The following is a 21,495-nucleotide window of genomic DNA, read 5'->3' as shown; positions in this document are numbered from 1 at the left end:
TTTTACCCATTAGTTTCATTAGACTAGTCAAGGAACACCTGTTTCTATAGCATAAAAATATATGGACTTATGTATATTGTTTAGACATTTACTACTTAATTATATTATTAAAAATGTGGATAATGATGATTAGTAGCTGCTGCTGCTGTACTGAATTTGGAATTTGTATTTTATGTAATGTTGTTTTTTCCTGTGATGTCAACCACTTTGAGATTTTCTAAAATATGAAGTAGCATACTAAAATAAAGTGAACAATAACAATATTTACTAGAGCTTACTTTTCCAGTGAATGAAAACTGAGTTCTTATAAGCCAGTGATTTTACTCTATTTTCCCATCAAAGGATGTTGGGGGAGAGATTTATACCCAGGATTTACACAGACTCTGTGTTCAAGATACATTTTCAAATGGATTCCTATATTTATAACTGTGACTAGGATTCACCTTTCTGTAGCAAACTATAGAAGGCAATAAAAAGTATGAAATGACCAGAAAGAACAATGGGACTAAAAAACATAAATCAGATAAATTAGCTCTTCTTGTTCATGGTGCAAAAATATATATATCAAACTCTGCCTGGAAAAGAAATGCATTCTAATAGAAATTTGAATTAGCCCTGGTGCAAATGAAAACAGTCAAACTAAACTGATAGATATCGGGGAGGGGGGGTATTGGTCATTTCAGGACATGTGACTAATAGAACCCAACCATTCACAATCTGTATGGAGGAAGTGGGAATTCCAGTGTTGACTGCTGCTAGCCCAAACAACTAGGAGAAATTGGCCCACGTGAACAGTAATTGGATCAGAGTGGCGATCGGCTCGAGGTGATAAAATGGCTGTAGCACCTATCCTACCCCAGTGCTATTACCAACACTTCTGCTACGTGCCAGTTCCCCCACTTCCAGTTTGTTACTTTAAACACTCTTCCAGTTGATGGAGCGTAATGTTACCTGGTAATGTCCTTTGCCATGTAGAAACTACACTTTTTCATCACTTTATTAATATTCTGGATATTTAGTGTAAAAATGCACAAAAGTAAAAGGCCCAGGTGTTAAGCATTGGGAATACAGTGGTACCTCAGGTTAAGTACTTAATTCGTTCCGGAGGTCCGTTCTTAACCTGAAACTGTTCTTAACCTGAAGCACCACTTTAGCTAATGGGGCCTCCCGCTCCCGCCGGAGCACGATTTCTGTTCTTATCCTGAAGCAAAGTTCTTAACCCGAGGTAATATTTCTGGGTTAGCGGAGTCTGTAACCTGAAGCGTATGTAACCTGAAGTGTATGTAACCCGAGGTACCACTATAAAGCATCCAAACTTCCCAGAGCCTTAGGAAAATGTTAGAAGGAAGAAGGAACAAAGGAAGTGAAAGGGAGTCGTGCATTTTCTTTCAGCGTTTCCTACAGAACATGAGGAAGGATGAGATATGTGGTGAGATGTATTAGCCCTCTTCACACAACCCACGATTCACATGGGGGCCACTTTCCCATGGTGTCTACCACATGGCTGCAGCATATATGTGAATATTGCGAACCAAAGGGGCATAGGATAGGTCTCTTTGCACTTCCATGAAATCAGGGCAGCGATCGTAAGCGAGACAGAAAGAATAAACTGAGCAAGACTGCGAGAAAAATTAAGGTTTCAAAACAGAGATTTTATTGCTTGTGTGACTATCACAGATTGGTTTTCTTTTCAGTTAAAGAATGCCATGCAAACTGATATTATTACTACTGCTATAAACAAATCAGGGCAGCATCCAGTTTTGCAAAAAGGCTGACATGTGCAGCTAGTTTGTTCCTGACTTGCTTATACCATCCCAAACCGTGATGCCACAATTGTAACTCAGGGGAACTAGTTGAATTTTTAAACAAATTTCTCCTGACTTGCAAAAAAACAGCTTTATTGGAAAATGTTTCACGAATTAAGTCCGCAAGTCTAGGTTTCCTGTTACAACTCCTAAGTCACAAGACTGCTGTATCCTGATTCTGTACGCATGCAGAAGCCATGGCAAACATCTTTGCTACAGCAGATTGTTTAGTTTAAGCACAAGACAGCTGAACAAAGAGAGGGTGGGATATTAGTCTTCCTGAGTGTGTGCCACATGTTGGCCATCTATTTTACTGTTGTTCTACAAACAATAAACTTCTCTTTGAGAAGCATCCCATATTCCATCCCTTCCTTCTACCTCCCCACCCCACGTTCTACAAATAAGAGTTAAAAGCAACCCAGAAGTTACACAAAACCTATACACAACAACCCAAGCTCATCATGTTGTGATGCATGTAGTTTAAATTGAATTTTTTTAAACAACAACAACAACCCACCAATATCTGATAAATGTGAAAATGAAGATGGTTACTGATCAGGTAAGAGATGGCCAAAGAATGAAGGGTTGTTGTTGTTTTTTTAAAAAAATGGTTTTGTTTTTGCAACAGATGCAAAAGAAAAAGAAGAAAGTTTTAGAAGTTTTGAAGAAATGGCAACACTGGACAAGGACAGGCACGAAAAGAAAGAATGAGGCACCAATGGGTTCCCAGAGTTGTGTTTATTTGGAAGACTGGGGAAAGGTGATATTTGGAGTAGTAGTGGAAAAGTATAAGGAGGGATGTATTCTTCTCTAAATTCAAACTGAGATTATGATAAGCCATTCAAGAGAAAATGTTGAGAAAGCTGGAGACACAGAGATAGAGGCCTAGTTTTAGCTAATGCTAACCTTATCTTACACAGAATGAGATGAAGAAACAGATTTAGAATAGACCTCCCAGAACAGAGGGCAGCAGGAAGAATAGAAATACTTGGACTCCTTCAAGGAGAGGGAGACGTGAAGCAAGAGCTGAAGAAAATTGTTAGAGAAAAAGCTAGAGAACTGAAAGTTGATACTGACCCAGTTATACAAAAAGCATAGCTCAGCACGATGTGAATGAACACCAATGAACCCAAGTGAAAAGTTGGGCTCATATACGCTCCTCCACCCTGCAAGGGAGGACTTCTGATGAGTTAAGTTCTTTTAAAGAATCTCAGCTTGGTGTTACATTTGAACCAGGGATCCTGGCTTTAAAAGCCACTTTAATAATACAGCTGAATAATCCATGGTTTGAAGCTGGCTTATTATGAAACTGGCCAGAGACTATTTTAAACCAACATACCTGGTTTGAGCATAACCCTAAGATTATATTAATTAAAAGTGAAATTAAACTCAGCAGAAGCCCGAATGAGTGGAAAAGAAGGGAGAGCATGTGAGCCAGACATTTTGCTCAGGCTCATTAAAGCATGTCCACATAGCACTAGTTCATGGTGTAGCAGTATGTAAGAACGTGGCTGTAATCACAGGAGCCCAAGAAGGAAAGAAGTCACGGAATGACGGAATGATCAACAGCACAAGAAAAGTGGAGAGAGGATTTATACAGTAACTCAAGGAAAACTTCTTAAGTTCAGTTTCAATAGGCTACGCTGAATTAAAGGCATATTGGCAAGCATTCATGGAGAGGATACAAAGCCGATCCAATGCTAGGAAACCATGGGGCAGCAATTTAGAGGACAGGAAAGCTCTAAGAATGATGTCTTAAGGAGAAAGAAGTTATAAGAAGACAGAAGTTAACCATGGGCGGGCGGGATAACACAGGAAGAGATGGAAGTGAAGACACAGAAGGGAGCAAGGTGAACTCATTTGTAATGGGAGACAGGAGAAGAACAAAAGGAGGAATTGAAGAAAATTCATACCAGATCTTATCAGTCTCCTTGAAGAAAACAACAAGAATTTTAGCAGAGTTGCAAGAATGGATTTAAATTGTTGTTTTAAACAGTTTTTAATTATGGTTTTTTAGTGTTGTAACCCACGCTGGGACCTTAGGGTGAAGCCTTCACCATGAAGGGTGGACAACTAACAACAACAACAACAATCTACAATGAACGAATTTGGAGGTAAGAAATCAGTAGCATAGTAGATTATCAAGTCTAGTCTTTGGCTCCCCTACACCATTTCCAGTAGAATCATTGTTCTGAACTGGACAATGAAGAACTGGGTACAAAGACTTCACAGCTTTGATCCAGCAAGAAAGGAATATGGCTCTATACATCATATACAGCGAAAGGTTTTTATAAAAGGGGGAGTCCAAAACTAACGAAACCTCATTTCAAAATTAAAAAAGAATGCCAATGGTCAAGACAAAAGCAAGCCCACAAAACCAAACCAAATATCTAAAGGCACTGCTTGCTCTTTTTAAAGTTCTTGTTTCTAGAGGTGTGTGGATATGATACTTATGAGAAGACGACCACTTGTTTTGTTTTAGTTAGGATTCTTGCACTAAGCAGTCAAAGTGTGCCAGCACTGGAGTGAGCGATATTATCGGGTGTTAGCTGCAGCACTCTGATACATCCTTGAGAACTAGCACATCATTAGTGATGCCTTCACAACTAAATGCTCAGGCCCTAGGTCACAAGGCAGACCAAACCAAGGATGCTCCCAGTTCCCATCTATGCTTCACCAGTTAATTAGTTTTTTTAATTAAAGTTGTTTAGATGGCTTTTTGGCACTTGATTCAAACTTCTCAGTATAACTACTCTTCCACAGTTTGTGTGTGTTTGTGTATCTAGTCAGCTACCTAGATATGTGAGCAACTGACATGGTCTAGGACTTGAAATGTACTTCATTTTACAGGTTAGATGGGATTTACTTGACCATCTAATTAACAATTACTTTGCACTTCAGCAAATAACAGTGCAATATGGAAGACAACAGATGCTCTGAATATAATAATAGATATAGACACCTATTATTTTCTGTCTTTTTGAACAGAGTATTATTATTATTATTACATTTGCATCCTGCCTTGCCTCCAGTGAGCTGAAAGCAGTGTACATGGTCCCCCTCCTCCCCATTTTATCTTCACAACAATCCTGTTAGACCAAGAGACAGTGATTGATCCGAAGTTACCCAGTGAGGTTCATAGCTAGTGGAGATTTGAACCTGGGTCCATCACTCTAACTACAACCTACAAATTGATCATACAAGTAGCAGAAACCAAATTCAAAAACTGGCCAAGAGTGTGTTGACATTTGAATGAGTGATATACCTTTTAAAAGCCAGTCCCACAGGCTCAGATGGTGAACCACATGGGAAAGAATAGAAAATAGACTCCAAAATGCAAACTAAGCTCAGACTTGCACCAGATTTCTTGTGCTATATTGGCCACATTTCTCAAGAATATTATTTCTGAATGAGAGGAGGAAGAGGGGCTAACAGTACTTGGATTAAGATGGAAAATGACAAAACAGGCATACACACATACAGTAAATCACCCTAAAACGACTTGGGGAGAGAAGATTTCCTCAGCCTCCTTTGTCTATAATGTGCATAAATGGCTGGGGTCAACACGGATCTGAGGAGAATCAGTCTGGGTGAGAGAGGCATCCATTGGTGTCATAATTATTGAGACCTGGTTACAAGTCATTGGTTCCAGTAAGTGAACATTTTCACTGCTTGTTGCGAAGCAGTACCAAATACTGCAGTAGGTGGAGAAGATTCTGCAGGTGTAGGAGCTCTCTATGTCCAGCTTTTGCCCAGACTAAGAAAGGCTTTGCTGGGTCAAATCAGGCTGCACTTAATAAAACATTACATTTCCAACAGCAGCCAGCCTGTAGTCAATGGCTAAGACTTGCCAAAATCTGCGGCTAGCATTGCCACTGAGCTTCTAACCCCCTTAGTAGGAATCTGTGGGACGCGGGTGGCGCTGTGGGTTAAACCACAGAACCTAGGACTTGCTAATCAGAAGGTCAGCGGTTCGAATCCCCGTGACGGGGTGAGCTCCCGTTGCTCAGTCCCTGCTCCTGCCCACCTAGCACTTTGAAAGCACGTCAAAGTGCAAGTAGATAAATAGGTACCACTCCGGCGGGAAGGTAAATAGTGTTTCTGTGCGCTGCTCTGGTTCGCCAGAAGCGGCTTAGTCCTGCTGGCCACATGACCTGGAAGCTGTACGCCAGCTCCCTCGGCCAATAAAGCGAGATGAGCGCCGCAACCCCAGAGTCGGTCACGACTGGACCAAATGGTCAGGTTTACCTTTATAAGGCAGTAGCAGGTGGAGGGAGGGATTCAATTACCAAAATTAGTAAGAAGCCTGGAAGATTTGCAATGACCTGTTCAGACAAGTCATTTATTAGTGCAAACTCTTGCTTTTCCATTTGCAAATGTGGCTCCCAGGTGAGAATATTCCGCCCCACTCCTGCCAAGAAGTATTTCTCAACAACTCAAAAACGTGTAGAATGAAGAAGAGAAGTAAAAGAGCAACTTAAGAAGTTGAACACTGTATGGCATACATGGGAAAGAATGGTTTGTTTCCTAAATGAAAAAAAACCTCACTTTATTTGCAATGCTCACTCTGTTTATTTTCTTCCTCTACAGTTATTGGTATAGAATAAATACTTTCAAGAATGAGCAATGTCAAGATGCCGATTCAGCACATATCAGAAAGCCATGATTTCAGAAACAAAGTGAATTAAAAGATTTATTATTACGATGATTCCAGTTGTTGAAAATATAAAGGTGGAAGAGTTCACAAAATCGCTTGGCCTCATTTAGTTTACTCGCCTTGGCTACATAGGAAGCTGCCTTACACCGAGTAAGACCATTTGTCTCTCTAGGGTCAGCGTTATTTAGAGTAGCTCCCCAGGATTTCAGATGGGGGTTCTCTGTCAGCCCCACCTGGAGATGTCTGGGATTGAACCTGGAAACTTCTGAGTGCAAAGTAGAAGCTCTACCAAGCCTTTCTGAAAGCTAGATGTACATAGTTTGCTTTATTTATTTCTTGCTTTTAGCTCTCTTTCTATCACACTGTAATCTCCAATAAGATTTGAATTCAGTTCCAAGAGGCCCTTAGGCATTCCAACAATATAGAGGGTGCGTCTCCATTTCTCCATTTTATTTTCTTCTCACGTATCTGCGAACACTTTCCCCTGCTTCCCTCAGACACACAGTAATAAGGATTCAGCCAAGATATATTTGTCTTAGGCCAGGCAAACAGGGGCCCATGTGGCCTACCTTTGACTGGGGTAGGATGAAAGGCTAACAAGGCCCTCCTAACGGTTTGGTGACATCTCCACTAATCCTCCCTCCGTTGGGAAACAATTACAGAAGTCCCCCAGAAGTACCTGCAGGAAAGAATTTCTAAGGCATGTCCCAAAGAGATTTCAGTCTCAGACCCAAAGTAAAACGTTTTCTTCGCAATCTAAATAATGTCATGGGGTTTGTTGGGAGTTTCTCAGGAATGAGGAGCACTACTGGCATGGAATTAATTTATGGATATCAGTACATGAAGATGTGGTGATTTAGCTTAGACAGATCTTTAAAGGGCAAGACAAATTTATGAAGGATTAAGTCTTGTCAACAGCTGTTAGTCGTAACGTGTTGGACCTCCCAGAAAATGTTGAAGTATGAAGTGCTTCTGTTCCAGACAGACAGCCATGCCTTCCTCCAAAATACTCAATTCCTCCTCCCAGCCTCCCCACAACAGTTAGCTTTCTGTGGCCACTGGGCTGTTTGTGGAGTCCCTCCTCCCTTAGTTTCCCCTCTCAATATTTTTGTACTTCAGCAAACTTCCCCAAGCCAGCCAGTATCTCCTTGTTGAGTGGTGTTCTTTTGCTACATCAGCAATAACACCTGAACAGCAGAAATAGAGGGAATGATGGTTAAAAAGATACCTCCAGAGTGTATACGCCTCCCAGCACCTGGGGCTGGGGACAATCATCTATCTGTCTCCAGTATCAACTTCATGCTCTGATTGTGGGCTTTCAAAGGTATCCAATGGCCCACTTTTCAGAAGCAAAATGCTGGGCTATGTGAACCAATTCACTGCAAGAATTCTTATGTTACCAGCTTAGCACCTTTCAAGGGTGGGAAATGGAGAGTGCTTTGCCAATTCACTCCTTTTTCACTCCCCAACTATATATCCATCCCTGAGGCCTTGAGGGAGAAGGAAAGGAGGTAAGTGCTGCTTTTCCAAACCTACCCTAATGCCCCTCCAAATTCCAAAACTTAACAGCCCTGAGGAGGAGGAGGAGGAGGGTGAATAAAGGAACGTATAACCCAGAAGCTGAAATTCAGGGTTGGGGTGGATAAAGAGGTAATGCTACCAACTCTAGAAGTGAGATACAGGATCTGCTCCCTCTAATTGCAACCTGTTTATTGTGCCCCTTTGATGGGCTACATGACTGTCTCCAAGCTCCTCTAAGGCCATGTTCTATATACAACTTTGGTGTCAGAAATGGTATCAAGCATCCCAGTTTGTGGTGACCTTGAAAATTTTGCTCTTCTCAGAAAGTATCTTATGATTATGACTTTTTTTCAGGACATGATCATTACAGTGGTACCTCGGGTTACATATGCTTCAGGTTACAGACTCCGCTAAACCAGAAATAATACCTCAGGTTAAAAACTTTGCTTCGGGATGAGAACAGAAATCGTGCTCTAGCGGCGGTGCAGCAGCAGGAGGCCCCATTAGCTAAAGTGGTGCTTCAGGTTAAGAACAGTTTCAGGTTAAGAACAGACCTCCAGAACAAATTAAGTTCTTAACCCAAGGTACCACTGTATATGCTAATGTTCTACCACCTTTATTCTGTTTGGCTTTCTTTAATATGCTGTCAATCTTCAAGTTGCGTAGACAGGTGTTCCTTAAAACACACAGGCATCTAAGGATGGGAAGATGCTTCCAAGCTGGTTGTCCCACCACTACTAGTTTAAGAAGTTAAATACTGAGCAGAGCGCCCTGCACAAAAGGTGTTTTGTGTACAATTGTGCTCCCTACCCCATGAAAGCAATTGTTGAGTTAGCTACTTATAAAAATGTAGAATATTGAATCAAAGGAGTAAATAACTTATGGTCATTTTAAGGAAATCTTCTAGCCTGGAGGGAGTTACTTGTGAATTATAGGTTGAATCCTTCTTATGTAGACTTATTGAAAGCAACAGGACACAACCTGATATCAACACAGTTCAGGAAGCCATAGATTTTACAGGACTATAAAATGTAGCTTCATTCAGATATGTAGAAAAGTTAAGGCCTATTTAAGCATCACATGAAGCATCTTATCAGAGAAATCTCCCACCCACTCATCAAGCTGAGTTAAGACTGCTGACTATAATTAGAAGCCTCATAAAGTAGAGTGCTTAGAAATCCAAGGTTATAAACAGAAACACGTATTTGCTTACTTTTTTCAGGCTGCTACTGTTTTTAAAGCCATCAACGGGCTGGACTGGACTGGTTCTTGCTGAAGTTGACAGAGGCAAAGACTTTGTAGCTAACACTGTCGATTAAAAGCACAAAGTGTTTAAGTAAAAAATTTTTCATCATTTGTTGTTGACTCTTTGTGATTAATAACTCAATTATGTATTACATATTACTAGCAAATTTGTATTTCCAGATGCCTATTGCTCTTGCTTCTTCACTGCAAAGTTTTGTTTTTGTTTTGTTTTAAACATATTTTTATTAAAGATTTCTCGGTTTACAAAAATATGTGCAATGTCTCTTTTTTCAAGTTACATTTTCTACAGATCAGTTTCATTTGTTGAGACATTAGTATTACATTAGGAAGAAAAGGGGAAAGAGGTGGAGGGGGCCATGGTGAGTGGGGTTGGGGTCGGGTGGCGATGTTTCTATTCTACTTAGTGAATGTGTGGGGGTTTGTGTCAGTGTCACTTTCAGAGAACTTCTGCAAGAGCAGCCATATGCTATTTCTCTTTACTATTTGCCTGTATTCCTTTGGTGGTGAGAAAGGTTGGGGTTGGCCTAGGGTGTGGTTGTTTGTTTGTGATTGGCTGTGGTGAACTTTGTTTTCATGTGTGAGTGGGGTGGGTGGGTGTTTTTGGATCAGGTTAGCCATATTGATTTGTATGCTGTTGGTGGATTTTTTGTCATTGTCTTGTTGGGCTGTGTATGTGATAAAGGGGAGGCATACCAGGGTGAAGGCATCTTCCTCTATTTGTCCCTGTGTCAGTTTCAGTTTATCGGTTAGTTTTTCTAGTAAGGCTGTTTCTCATACTATTTGATACCATTGGTCCATTTGATACCTGACAGGTCTCTCCAGTGTCTGGCTATGATGTTTCTGGCTTCTGAGAGTAGGTGGGTTATGAGCTCTTTATTTTTTTATTCTTCACCCAGAATACACTTTTAATGTACATTTAAAAAGCGCTCATCTTGCAAATTGTTTTGCAATCCAGATATACAATAGCTTGGAAAACAAATAGTTTAGAAAATGAATGCCAATGTAAAAAGACTACTTAAACCTATAAGAGTGGAGTTTCTGCATGGCTCATCTTTACAGTTTTCTTACTGCTTCATCAATATCAGTAATCTGTTCCTTCAACTGGCTCCACTGTTCTGGATTTAGAGAGATACCTTTTCTGCCAGGTTTCATTTCACCTTCTTGATACATCCAGTATTCTCTAATATCAATTAGGACTTTACCTTTAAAATCACGAACACTGACATATCTCATTTGACCAATCCGAAACATATTCTCATCTCTGTTGCTACTTTGCTTGGAGGAGGCAGCACCTTTGGGGCTTTCACCAGATGTCTGTTTTTTCACAGGCTTTTCAGGCACTGCTTGTTTTTCCCTTTTCACCTTTTTCTCAACTTCACTGGCAGATGAGCTTGAAGACACAAGTTCTTTTGATTTTGGCATTGTTCTACTCAGAGCCCGCTGCTCTCTCACTGCCTTCCTCTCGGCTTGCCTTTTTTATCCGTTATGAGCTCTTTATGATGTGAGTGGGCTTCACTGCAAAGCTGAATCTAGAGGGGGCAGTTTCTAGGATAGAGCTGGCAGATAGGAGAAGGCCACTTTTCTCATGCCTGCAATTTTCCTCCTGGAGCTCCCTCTCAGGTGGGGTTCTAGACTCTGGTGTTTTTGGCTGTACAATCTCAAAAACAACACCCCCCAAAAAAACCTAGCTAGAATAACAAAATTGATGGGAGGGAACGGCCAGAGGAAAACATCATCATCAGGGAAAGCAGTTGTTCAATACAAGTGTGTACTTAGGGGTACTACTCTGATCTGAATGAATCTGCTTCCCACCAAGTTCATTAAATCTACACTGTTACCTGTGGGGATGAGACATTGTTAGCTGTTCTAAAATGAAAACATTATAAAGATACTCAGCTTTTTGCCTTTATATCTGGAAGCTTTTCTTTGAGCTTTGAACCATGAATGCCTGCCTGGATGAGTTTCCAAAAGTTTTCATTGTCTTGTTGGTTCTTTAAGATTCCAAGTTTAGTTAATTCGTTCTGCAACCCTGTGATCTTAGGAGAGAATGAGAAAGAATAAGAGAGGCATACGGATAAGCACTGAAACCAAATCTAACATGGTTTATTTTATCAAGTATCACATCTCGAATTAATCAGATGCTGAATCATGGGAACTGTGATACTTTTGGATATGCTATTTATGGTGGACAGAAACTGCTGGTTAGGTTAGATTTTGCAAGGCTTGTAATGAAACCAGAAGCATATTGCTGAAATGTGTGTTTCCTTCTAGTATTCTTTGCAGTTTATGGTATATGCATTAGCTAAAAAGCAGGGGCACAAGAGTGTCCTAGTCCCACTGTGGCCGCCTACTTGCCTTCAGATTAAGGGCATCACATTAGCAGGATATATCTGATCCCTGTCAATTTAACAGGATTTGCATTTTATGTTGTGTGCTAAATACAGAAGTGGCTTCTAATTGAAAGCAAATACAACTTGATTTAAAATACTGGTTTTGGGCATACAGCTTATAGTTTGTTTTGGTATATTAAAACAAACTCCAGTCAAAGTAGTTACAATATGTAATCCTTTTTTAACTGCATCTGCTCAAAGAAACTTTTATTTACAAATTTAAAAATCAATATAATCAGTCAGACTAGCTTTACTCATTTCCCCTTTTAAAACAGACAATAACTAGAATAAAACAAGTGAATGAATTGGATTTATTTTCTTCATCTGCTCTCATGAGTGTAAATTTCTTTTTCTTTCTGCAGAAGGTGAATATATTTTCCATCTCTTCAGCTATCTTTACTTCATTCTCTGCAGTGAATGAGTTGGAAGCAAATGTTAAACATTAATAATACATTAATATTTTTTTATTTATACCCCGCCCTTCCCGGTTTAAAAACCAGGCTCAGGGTGGCTGACAGCAAATATAAAACATTGATTAAAATGCGACTTAAAAACAGCATAAATACAACATAAAATGCAGAATCAATATCAATAAAATTCAAAAATTCAGGGGTCATTTTGGGAAAAGAAAAAAACAAAAACAAAAAACCACGGTCAGTAGACATCAAATGATCACCAGGGCTAACTGGCCAAGTTGGTCCTACTAGGGCCAGTAAGGAGACCAGGGAAGAATTTAAATGTGGGGTCCCAGAAAGGGTTTCTTCATAGAAGAGGAAAAGGGAATAGAGGATCAGGCTAATTCAAATTGAAGGCCACGCGTCCTTCAACAATGAATGAAAGGTCTCTTGCTACAGACTAACAGGACTACTTTCCTGGAATTGGCAAGGAATCTGTTAAAGTTGCTACATGCCCACAATCAAATTAAACAACTCAGTAACAGAACATAGCATACAGGGAAACAGACCATTAGATAAAATTGCACGTAACAATAAGATGTAAGAATATATATAGTATCCGTGCATACACTACTTTTGAACTGAAAGTCATTTTTCTCCATGGTTATGAAATGTTTTCCTATTATGTATCCAAAAGTGAAAATCTGCATTTGAGAAAGTACTTTAAGATATGTAGATTAGGAGCTAGTTCCTGAAGATAAATTGCATTTTCACAAAGAGATGTGAGTAGCTGTTTAAGATCAATTTGTAGTTCAAACAAAACAAAACAAAACAAATCTCCATAAGGGCAGCAGATCATCAAGAAGATCTGCATAAAAGTCGAAGTCTTACCCACTGTTTACTCCTTAGTGATGCTGTAACTTAAAGCAGGTATCTGCCAACAGCTATGTAGCCAATTTTTAAATTTCAAGTTTATAATTTTCCTAGTGCTAACAAACAATCTTGGGGTAGTAGGCAGGCTTGAACAGATATTAACAATGGGTAACAGTTGGGAGTTGTTGTCCTTCCAAGTACTTCTAGTGAGAAGCCTGGGAAAGTTGGAATCAATGTTAAGCTATACTGTGCTTGCTGTCTGGATACACAGAAGTCTTTAATGTCCATGAATTTCAGAAAGGATTTAATTGCTTTCAGTGCTCAGTGATACTGGTGTTCATCTTGTGCTGAGCAAGCAGATATATTGTGTTGTGTTTTAGATTACTTTTTCTGCGGATGAACACTTTTCATACATTATGGCTGTAATGTTTTATATAATATTTTTAGGCACTTCACATTTCACTACTGTAAATTGCTTTTGGAAACCTCTCGATACGTGAATTGCTTTGGGATGCTTTTGGATGTGTGACTATAATAAACTAACTAACCAACCAAGGTGACTTTCAGACACTTAATAGGAATCAGATTTGGAAGTGCTTCTTTCTGGTTGAAGTCCAGATCTGTAGGGTACTTCACTTTCAGATTAGTCACTTGTGCCATATGTGGCTGGCAGTGACAGATACAGAACCAACATCCCGTAAAAGAGAACACTTGGGTATTCCAAAGAAAAAGATAGTAAATTTCCTTGGGATACTTTCTAGTCCTTATAACATAGTCTAAAACCATCCACTTACAATAATAAGAGCAAGCTGAGACCTGTACCTTACCAGGTAACTTTTTGAGTGTGGCATGGACTCCAGGTATTTTGTGTCATGAGACAAACTGCAGAAGGGCACTCTGGGACTGGAGATACACTTTTTCAAAAGAAGATAAAAAAAAAAAATTGGTCAGTATTTTTTCCCTAGTAGCTGGGAAACAAAGCTCAAAACAAATGACAAGTAAACATTCAGCCACAGGAAGCCATTAACAACAGTGGGCACCAATTAGGGCTCAGCAGGTATCCCTAACACCCCCTGGTGTTTTTGCCCCACCCCAAATGCTTTGACATAAGACTCACAGACTCAGGCTTAGGAAGCAGGCTGTTCCATTTACTCAGCAATTTGTAGCCACATATTCCCATTGATAGGCTTATAAAACCTGTTTGTAGTCTTTTTTTCTACTTCCCTTCAAGTTTGTGTCATTAGAAGGCACAATGACTGTCTGCCCAAAGGAAAATACTTTGGAGGCAAGAAGAAATCAAGCAGAGGCAAGAACTTCCTTTGTCTTCTCCATTTTCTTCCGTGTACAACAGTTATGTAGATTTAAAGCAATATTTGTTAAGAAAATGTTTGCTTTTAAAAAAAACACCACCCTTCAAGCATCTTCTTTATTGAAAGTACTTTCAAAAAGGCAACACCTTAGCGGAATGGAAGAAAAAATATTTTTTGGATCAAAATTCAGCAGAAGGCATAAGTAGCATACAGCTCAGTCCTAAAAATGTTCACTTGGAAATGTTTTCGGTGCACAAAAAAGGAAGTGAGAGGAAACAAGTGAGCCTGAAACTTGCCATGACTCAGTCAAGAAGGAGGAAACGACCATTTTCTGTTACATCTGAACCAGGCCACTGAGTTGGACTATTGGCCCATGGAGCCCAGTGTTATCTGTTCTGAAAGCAAAGCATCTACAACACCTTTCCCATCACCTCTTCCCTGATCCTTTTAACGAGCAATTTCAGGCACCGAGCCTAGAACCATTTGCATGCAAGCTCCCAGTGAGTTACAGCCCCATGTCCACAAAGTCATGGATTAACCTGAGAAAATCCCTATATTCTCAGCCTCGTCCCCATCTACAACTGCGAAAAGAGGATAATAATACCAGACTACCATGCAGAGTTAATTTGTTTATTAAATGTGTATACCGACCGCCCTTCAAACGTAGATCTCTGAGCGGTTCACAACATAAAAAGGCAAGATAGAAAACAAACAAACATATAATAAAAACAAACCAATAATCTCACCTACTTAGTATTTATGTAGCATTTCAGACACGTATCTTGTTTTAACATTGACAACAATCATGGAAGTTTAAAGAGGGGCTGAGATCATATTGCAGACAAGTGGCTGTGACTGAGAAAGTCTGGCCTGCTTAATGCAAACTAGTGGGTACATGGCAGAGCTGAGATTCAAACTGGAGAGTTCCCGATCTCTTGTTTTGTCTCCTAGCAACTATAGGCTATTTTGGAAGGTACTATTTTAACAAGCTTGTCATCTACTGATCAAAGGTAGGCTGAGAACGGTTGATTGTTAAATTGTTTTAACTCTTCTCATTATAACATCATTTTTGTATAGGACTTTTGCTGTTGTGCTAATTATTTATAAATGGGGAAAAAGTGAACCGGCACTTAAATGTGAGTGAATCAAAATTTAGGCATTAATTTGGTAACACTGGAGAAAAAGATAAACTTAAGAGCAGTTCCTTTTGAAGCAGGCCCCTGTGAAAAAGTGAAGAAACTGATTCATGCACTGGACCTGTAAATGGATTATGAAAGCTAAAGCAAGCCTTTATGGGGTGGCAAGGGGGGGACGGGACGCACAGCCTTTTACTACCACTTGATTGTTCTAACTTTCTCCGCACTTTAAAACTTTATAGTACCAATAAAGTTACTGAAATTCAAATGGTAGGGAGAAGAGCATTTGCCTGTATTTCCTTGTCATTTCATCATAGCCTAGCTCTGTTTTATTGCCGAACTCTTCCAGCAAGGAGGAACAACAAAATAAAGATTTGGGAAAAGTATTGAGAGGTAGAATATGCAGTTTTGCAGAGTGTTTTTGAGCCCCCTTGGTTGGCTCATTGAGCCTCAGAACATACAGCTAACATGCCTAATCAGTAGAGTGGCTGTGTTTATCCCCAAAGAATTACAATTCATCCATTTTGCAACCTCCCACATCTGTTGCAATGCTGTGCTACCTTTCTAGTTACAATAGAGTGGTATCATTTCAAAGTAAGCATAGTAAATTGATTGTTGCCTTTAGGATGCTGTTAACTTAGCTGCCTGTATGCTAGCCCTTCTGTTTTATTTGAAAAATTCTGCAAGGTCCACACTTTGCTGTAGGTGATTGTATATCTGTCTCTGTGATATACAGCATTCAAAAAGAAATAACAGTCCAGCCAGGGAGAGATAAGCAATTTGAACACTGGGAATCCAAAGGTTAATACACATTATGATAGTTCTATAGCATTAATCAACCTATATCTATTAAGTAAATAAAATAAACTTTGTCAAATCTTAACACACACTGGATTTATTTTAATCAAATTCTTAGTTTTATTATAAAGTAAAATGTAAGGGCACAACCTCTGAGACTCTTAACAAATTTGGAAATTTATTAAGCACAATGGATAGAGAGAGGGGAAATAGTTTCTAAATTGTACTCTATATTGCTTAATGTAACTTATGGATCTATGGAACCCCTTTAAAAGACATGGGAACTGGATAATGGAACACAAATTCTTCCCAAGGACTGGAATAAAATTTGTGAAGCACAACCCTTTAAATCTGTTGACAGTTTTCTTAGGGAAAACTCATTAAAATTATTACATAGATGGTATAACACTCCTTTGCAAATGCCAAACATGTTTTCTTCTATATCACCTAATTGTCAGAGGGGCTGCAATAAGCTTGGTACATATTATAATATGTATCATTTATGGTAGGAATGTCAGCTGGTGTAAGATTTTTGGAATTTAATTTTGACAGAAATGATAAATATTGCTAAAGAAAATATTGTTTGTTGTACAAAATTAATGTTATTGAATATTTTTTATTATATCAATGTAAATATTTGGTCAAAAGAATTGGTCTTATAAATGATCTCGGCAGCACAAACAGTAATTGTAACTCAGTGGAAAATAGCCCAAAATCTTATACTGGACACCTGGATATCACTTACTGTGGAATATAGCTATAATGGAGAAAATCACACATAATTTGAGGTTTTGACAAGGACTGGAGCGTCCAGACACTTTATATGATTTGGCATTCCTTCATGACATACCACGAAAATACCACGTATTTTCAAGACAACCCTTGTCACCAGCTTGGCAAATCTGGAATGATACATGAGCTGATAAGACTGATAGTCTATACTTAGACTTTGTTATTTTAACTCATATGCAACTACTCGTTCTATGTGCCTTTACTATAGTTTTGTTTTACGTCTTTTTTGCTTGTTGTTATAATTGTTCTATCGGTTTTATATACATTGTAAAATGAGCTAAAAATGTAAAAGAAAGAAATACTGAATTAGGTTGGGGGTGTGGACAACTGAAAATTTACATTAATATTTTGAAATATGAAACAGCAGAAGTACATTTGGGCCTAAGCAGGCAGGTGGTGGAGCACTTGAACCACAAACCTATAATTCTGCATGAAATGTCAAGTGTCAGCGAAGAGCTGTATCACTGTTTGTCTATTACTAATAATAAAAAATATGTTTGTATGGCACTCTTCTGCTTATATAGCAGAGGTGAAGAACCTGTGGAATTCCAAATGTTATGGGACTCCACCAGTACCAGCCAGCATGACCAATGGTCAGGGATGATGGGAGTTGCAGTCCAGGAAAATCTGGTGGGCCGCAAGTTCCCCATCCCTATTATAGAGCAGTTTACACCAGTGAAAAATACAATACACAACAATCATGTTGTTGAAACAATACAAACTAGCCAACAAAAGTTATTTTCAACCCCCCCCCCAGCAGAATTACACCGTAATACTCTACTGAAATAAATACGTTTCTGTCTGAGTTTCAAGGAAGCCATCCAAATCTCACTCAGGGGGAGATGCCACCACTACAAGGCCCTGTGTCTCACAAGGGCAGTTTTTATGAATGGCTGTAAGAATTCCCTTCCTTTGGAAATGCTGCTCCATCTTATGTGGAAGCAGCAAGTGTAATCAGTCCGCAGGGGATAGGCCTACCTAGCTCACCAGTGCCTTCGTAGGTACCTGACATCTCTCTTGCTAAAGCAGCAATCTAGAGCACTGGATGGAACGATGGTGCAATAAAAGCACTTTTCCCAGTCTCCCAAGTTGATCTTGATGCTGAGCTCTGCTGCTTTCTCGCTACCTTCAATGGAGCTATTAGTACATTCCCCCTACCCTGGAAGTACACTGTCTCGTTTCATCCGGCACTAACGATGTAACAAACTAAAACTACACAACCCACCAAAGTTGCCCATTCAATCACAATCTGCACTGAAGTCCCAAATGTGTTGTGTGAGACCTGCATTGCATTTCCCAAATATTTTCTCAAGTACAGATTTTTAGAGAGTTCTGGTGGACTGGAAAATGTGAGAGCACTGTAAAAGTCATCTACATACAGTTTCTGGAACCCCTAATGATCTGTTGAGTTACTTTCTCTGCCAGAGCAATGGACCGTACCCCTCGTGAACCACCCTGAGATCTACAGGTATAGGGCAGTATACCACTCCTGAATTGTATTTTCATTTACAGATTCCCATTTCCTGGCTAACTCTCCCATACTATTTTACCATCCGGTGTTTATTCTCCCTCATGCACATCTCATTGGCTGCCTTTGGTAGGGTTGGGAAAAGCATAGGAAGAAGCTGTCTCGGCATGTGTAAAGGTGCCCAGATGTTTGCAGGCCATAGGATTTATGTTGGGGGGGGGTAGCCTTCAAGTTAGGGAGGCAGAACTTCAGTTAGTTAAGTACAGTGGTACCTCGGGTTAAGTACTTAATTTGTTCCGGAGGTCCATTCTTAACCTGAAACTGTCCTTAACCCGAAGCACCACTTTAGCTAAAGGGGCCTCCTGCTGCTGCCGCGCCGCTGGAGCACAATTTCTGTTCTCACCCTGAAGCAAAGTTCTTAACCTGAAGCACTATTTCCGGGTTAGCGGAATCTGTAACCTGAAGCGTATGTAACCCGAGGTACCACTGTACAGTCATACCTTGGTTCTCGAACAGAATCCGTTCCAGAAATCCATTCGACTTCTGAAAACATTAAAAAAGCAGGGCTGCAGGAGCTTCCTGCACTCAATCAAAGCTGCGTCGGACATTTGGCTTCCAAAGAAGGTTCGCAAACCGGAACACTCATTTCCAGGTTTGTGGCATTCGGGAGCCAAAACATTTGAGTCGCAAGGCATTGGGGATCGAAGGTACGACTGTATTTTTATTGATCTACTTGATTGGGGTGGGGCAGCTGCCCCCCTGCCCCCGCCCATGGGAGAAGGGAAAATTCAACACAGAGATAGATACTGCTTTGAAGCACTAGCCTCATCTCAAGTTCCACACACAAAAACACAATACATGTTTGTAGAAATATGGCGCTTTTTGTTTCCCCACTGCAGGGGTCAGTGTTATTGCAAAGTTTACTTTAACACTCTTAACATGAACTTGTCTATATAAAAAAATGCACTGAGTGAAATCTGTACAAAATGCAGCCATATGAAGTAAGTGTTCTGGTTGTCACCGTTTACTATAAATAGTAATACCAGGCAATTTCAAAACAAAAGGAAATTTGCAAAGCTTGACACAACATACTAATGGGTTGTATCCAAAGTTAGTCATACTGAGAGTAGACCCATTAGGGCTTATGGGCATAGATCTTTTCAGTTTGTCTACATGGAGCAGAAATTTGTTTGATACAACCCATTGTCTCATAAACAGATTCATATTAAATTAGAACTGTTCTTCTTCACTGCAGGACTTCTTCTTTCATTGCCTGAGGTTACTGAAGTCTTATTTCTTAAAGAGAAATCTTGTTCAGAAATGGTATATACTTTATTTCTGATGTTTTCTAAAGAAAGGCAAACTTTTTCAAAGGGCAATTACTGAAGTTGTTATTAAAATTATTATTCACCATTCAGGTGAAAGCAAAGTCCAAACTGTCATTCAAAATGACTTTTCCATTCATGTCAACATTAAAAATAACAATTAAAGGAGTTTCTGGTCTTTTGGTGATCACACAACTATAAAGATAGTTCAACTCAGAATTTGCCTGTTAAATATGGATAAGTGTTTCCTTTAGAAGAGGAAATTCTCTTAAGGAAGTTGTTTTAAGAGAAATAAAAGTTCAGGATGAAGCCAGCAAAAGGTGTGAAGGATTTCTCTTTGATTTCCCAATCTGTGTATTTGGGCTGAGACACATACTACATTTTATGCACATATTAATAGGATGCTAATAAGCCTACAGTCTCTGTTTTAACATCGGTTTGTAGAGACAGCCTGATATATTAGCCTTCTCAAGACAGAAGGCGTCTTCCTCCCACCTTGCAGTAAAAAGCTCAGGCTCTGCTCTTCAGAGTCATATGAGGAGTCAAATGAAAGAAGCAACTCTTTATTTTTATACAGGTCTGCTTAGTAACTAAACTAGCCTCTTAAAACCGACTTGCCTTTTCAACATAGCGGTTCCAGATTATTTTAGAATATATAATGTATTTCTTCCCTGTGTGATTATGATTAATTGGACAAAAACTGTGCATAGTTGGTGTGAATAATAATTCTCATTTTTTAAACATGCAACTATGTTTGTGATGGCTGTTTAAATACTTGGTGAAAACCTGATGAACAATTCTGCTTGACCCTCTTCAATTCTTAAATATTTCAGAAATGTGCACAGACAGGAACAGATTTTTCTAAAGTTAATTTTATAACCATTTATGTTGTCACAAAAATAGAAATGTATCGACTCGGGAGTAGAAAACAGAAATAGAAGAAAGTGTCTTTTTAGCACTTTTAAAATGCAATATCGTTATTTTCTTTTTTAAAAGTAAAATCAAAGCCCCGCAATGTATATGGAAGGTCCAAATGTGCATTGCTGAAGAAATTCATTTTGAATTTATACTTAATAGGCACTCTCAACACCAAGGAAGTCCATCTGCAGCCATTAAATGACACTATTTACATCTTATATTATACAAAGTTAAACCAGAAAAAGCAATTTCTCTCTGTCTGCTTAATTCCTTCCAAACTAGTCAATGTACGCAATGTGTTTTCAGTTTACCAGTTTCATTTGTTTTATTTTTGGATTCCCAGGCTTCACAATTAACAACTTATTTAAAAATAAATAAAATGCTTTAAAAACCTTGAACATACAGTACCAGAAAACACCATCATTTAAAAATTGGCATTTATTCTTAATGACCTGAATGTCATATTAGATATATGTTTGGGGTTGTTTTTTTTAAGCTCAATCCTGTAAATTGCAGAGGAGTCTTTAGAAATGCAGCAATTTGCCTTAGAACACAAAAAAAATGTACAAGCATCTCAAATAAAACAAGCATATGAATTACTATCTTGTGGGGTTCTGCCATTTCTGCAACATGATGCACAAGCTATTTGTACCGTTCTATTTGTACTGCTTGGTGCTAGCAGAAACACACACAACTCCTCCACAAATGCCTTTCTGAGTTGTGCGTCAGAAAGTACAAGTTCTTTGCTTGTGACCATAGTGTGAAAACAACAAGTACATATTCTATGTTTGGCCTTCTGCAAGAAATCCATACGTATTCAAGTACCAGCTCATTTTGCAAC

At 39.2% G+C, this 21,495-nt stretch overlaps 1 protein-coding gene across 9 annotated transcripts in view; it reads right to left on the bottom strand.

The window, feature by feature from the left end:
- The window catches only part of LOC310674647 (activated RNA polymerase II transcriptional coactivator p15-like), a 49,095-nt gene that overhangs the window by 11,954 nt on the left and 15,646 nt on the right, over positions 1 to 21,495 (bottom strand). For 8 of the 9 annotated variants that reach the window (XR_014509680.1, XR_014509681.1, XM_083434191.1 and 5 more), the window contains 3 exons: positions 13,735 to 13,821; positions 11,147 to 11,285; positions 9,197 to 9,291 (listed from right to left, as the gene is read on the bottom strand). Coding sequence is in view for 7 of the 9 variants with exons in the window: in XM_083434191.1 (XP_083290317.1) it covers positions 9,197 to 9,291; positions 11,147 to 11,285; positions 13,735 to 13,821 (321 nt within the window). In the remaining 2 variants the exon portion in view is untranslated. Of the gene's footprint in view, positions 1 to 9,196; positions 9,292 to 10,121; positions 11,286 to 13,734; positions 13,822 to 21,495 lie in introns of those variants that run through there. The other variant, XM_083434190.1, reaches the window with a different exon arrangement.

The sequence above is a fragment of the Podarcis tiliguerta genome, assembly GCF_965153285.1.
Source record: "Podarcis tiliguerta genome assembly, chromosome: 3".
Taxonomy (NCBI): domain Eukaryota; kingdom Metazoa; phylum Chordata; class Lepidosauria; order Squamata; family Lacertidae; genus Podarcis; species Podarcis tiliguerta.
Note: the sequence above shows the minus strand (reverse complement) of the source record. Positions and strands in the feature narration are given on the sequence as shown.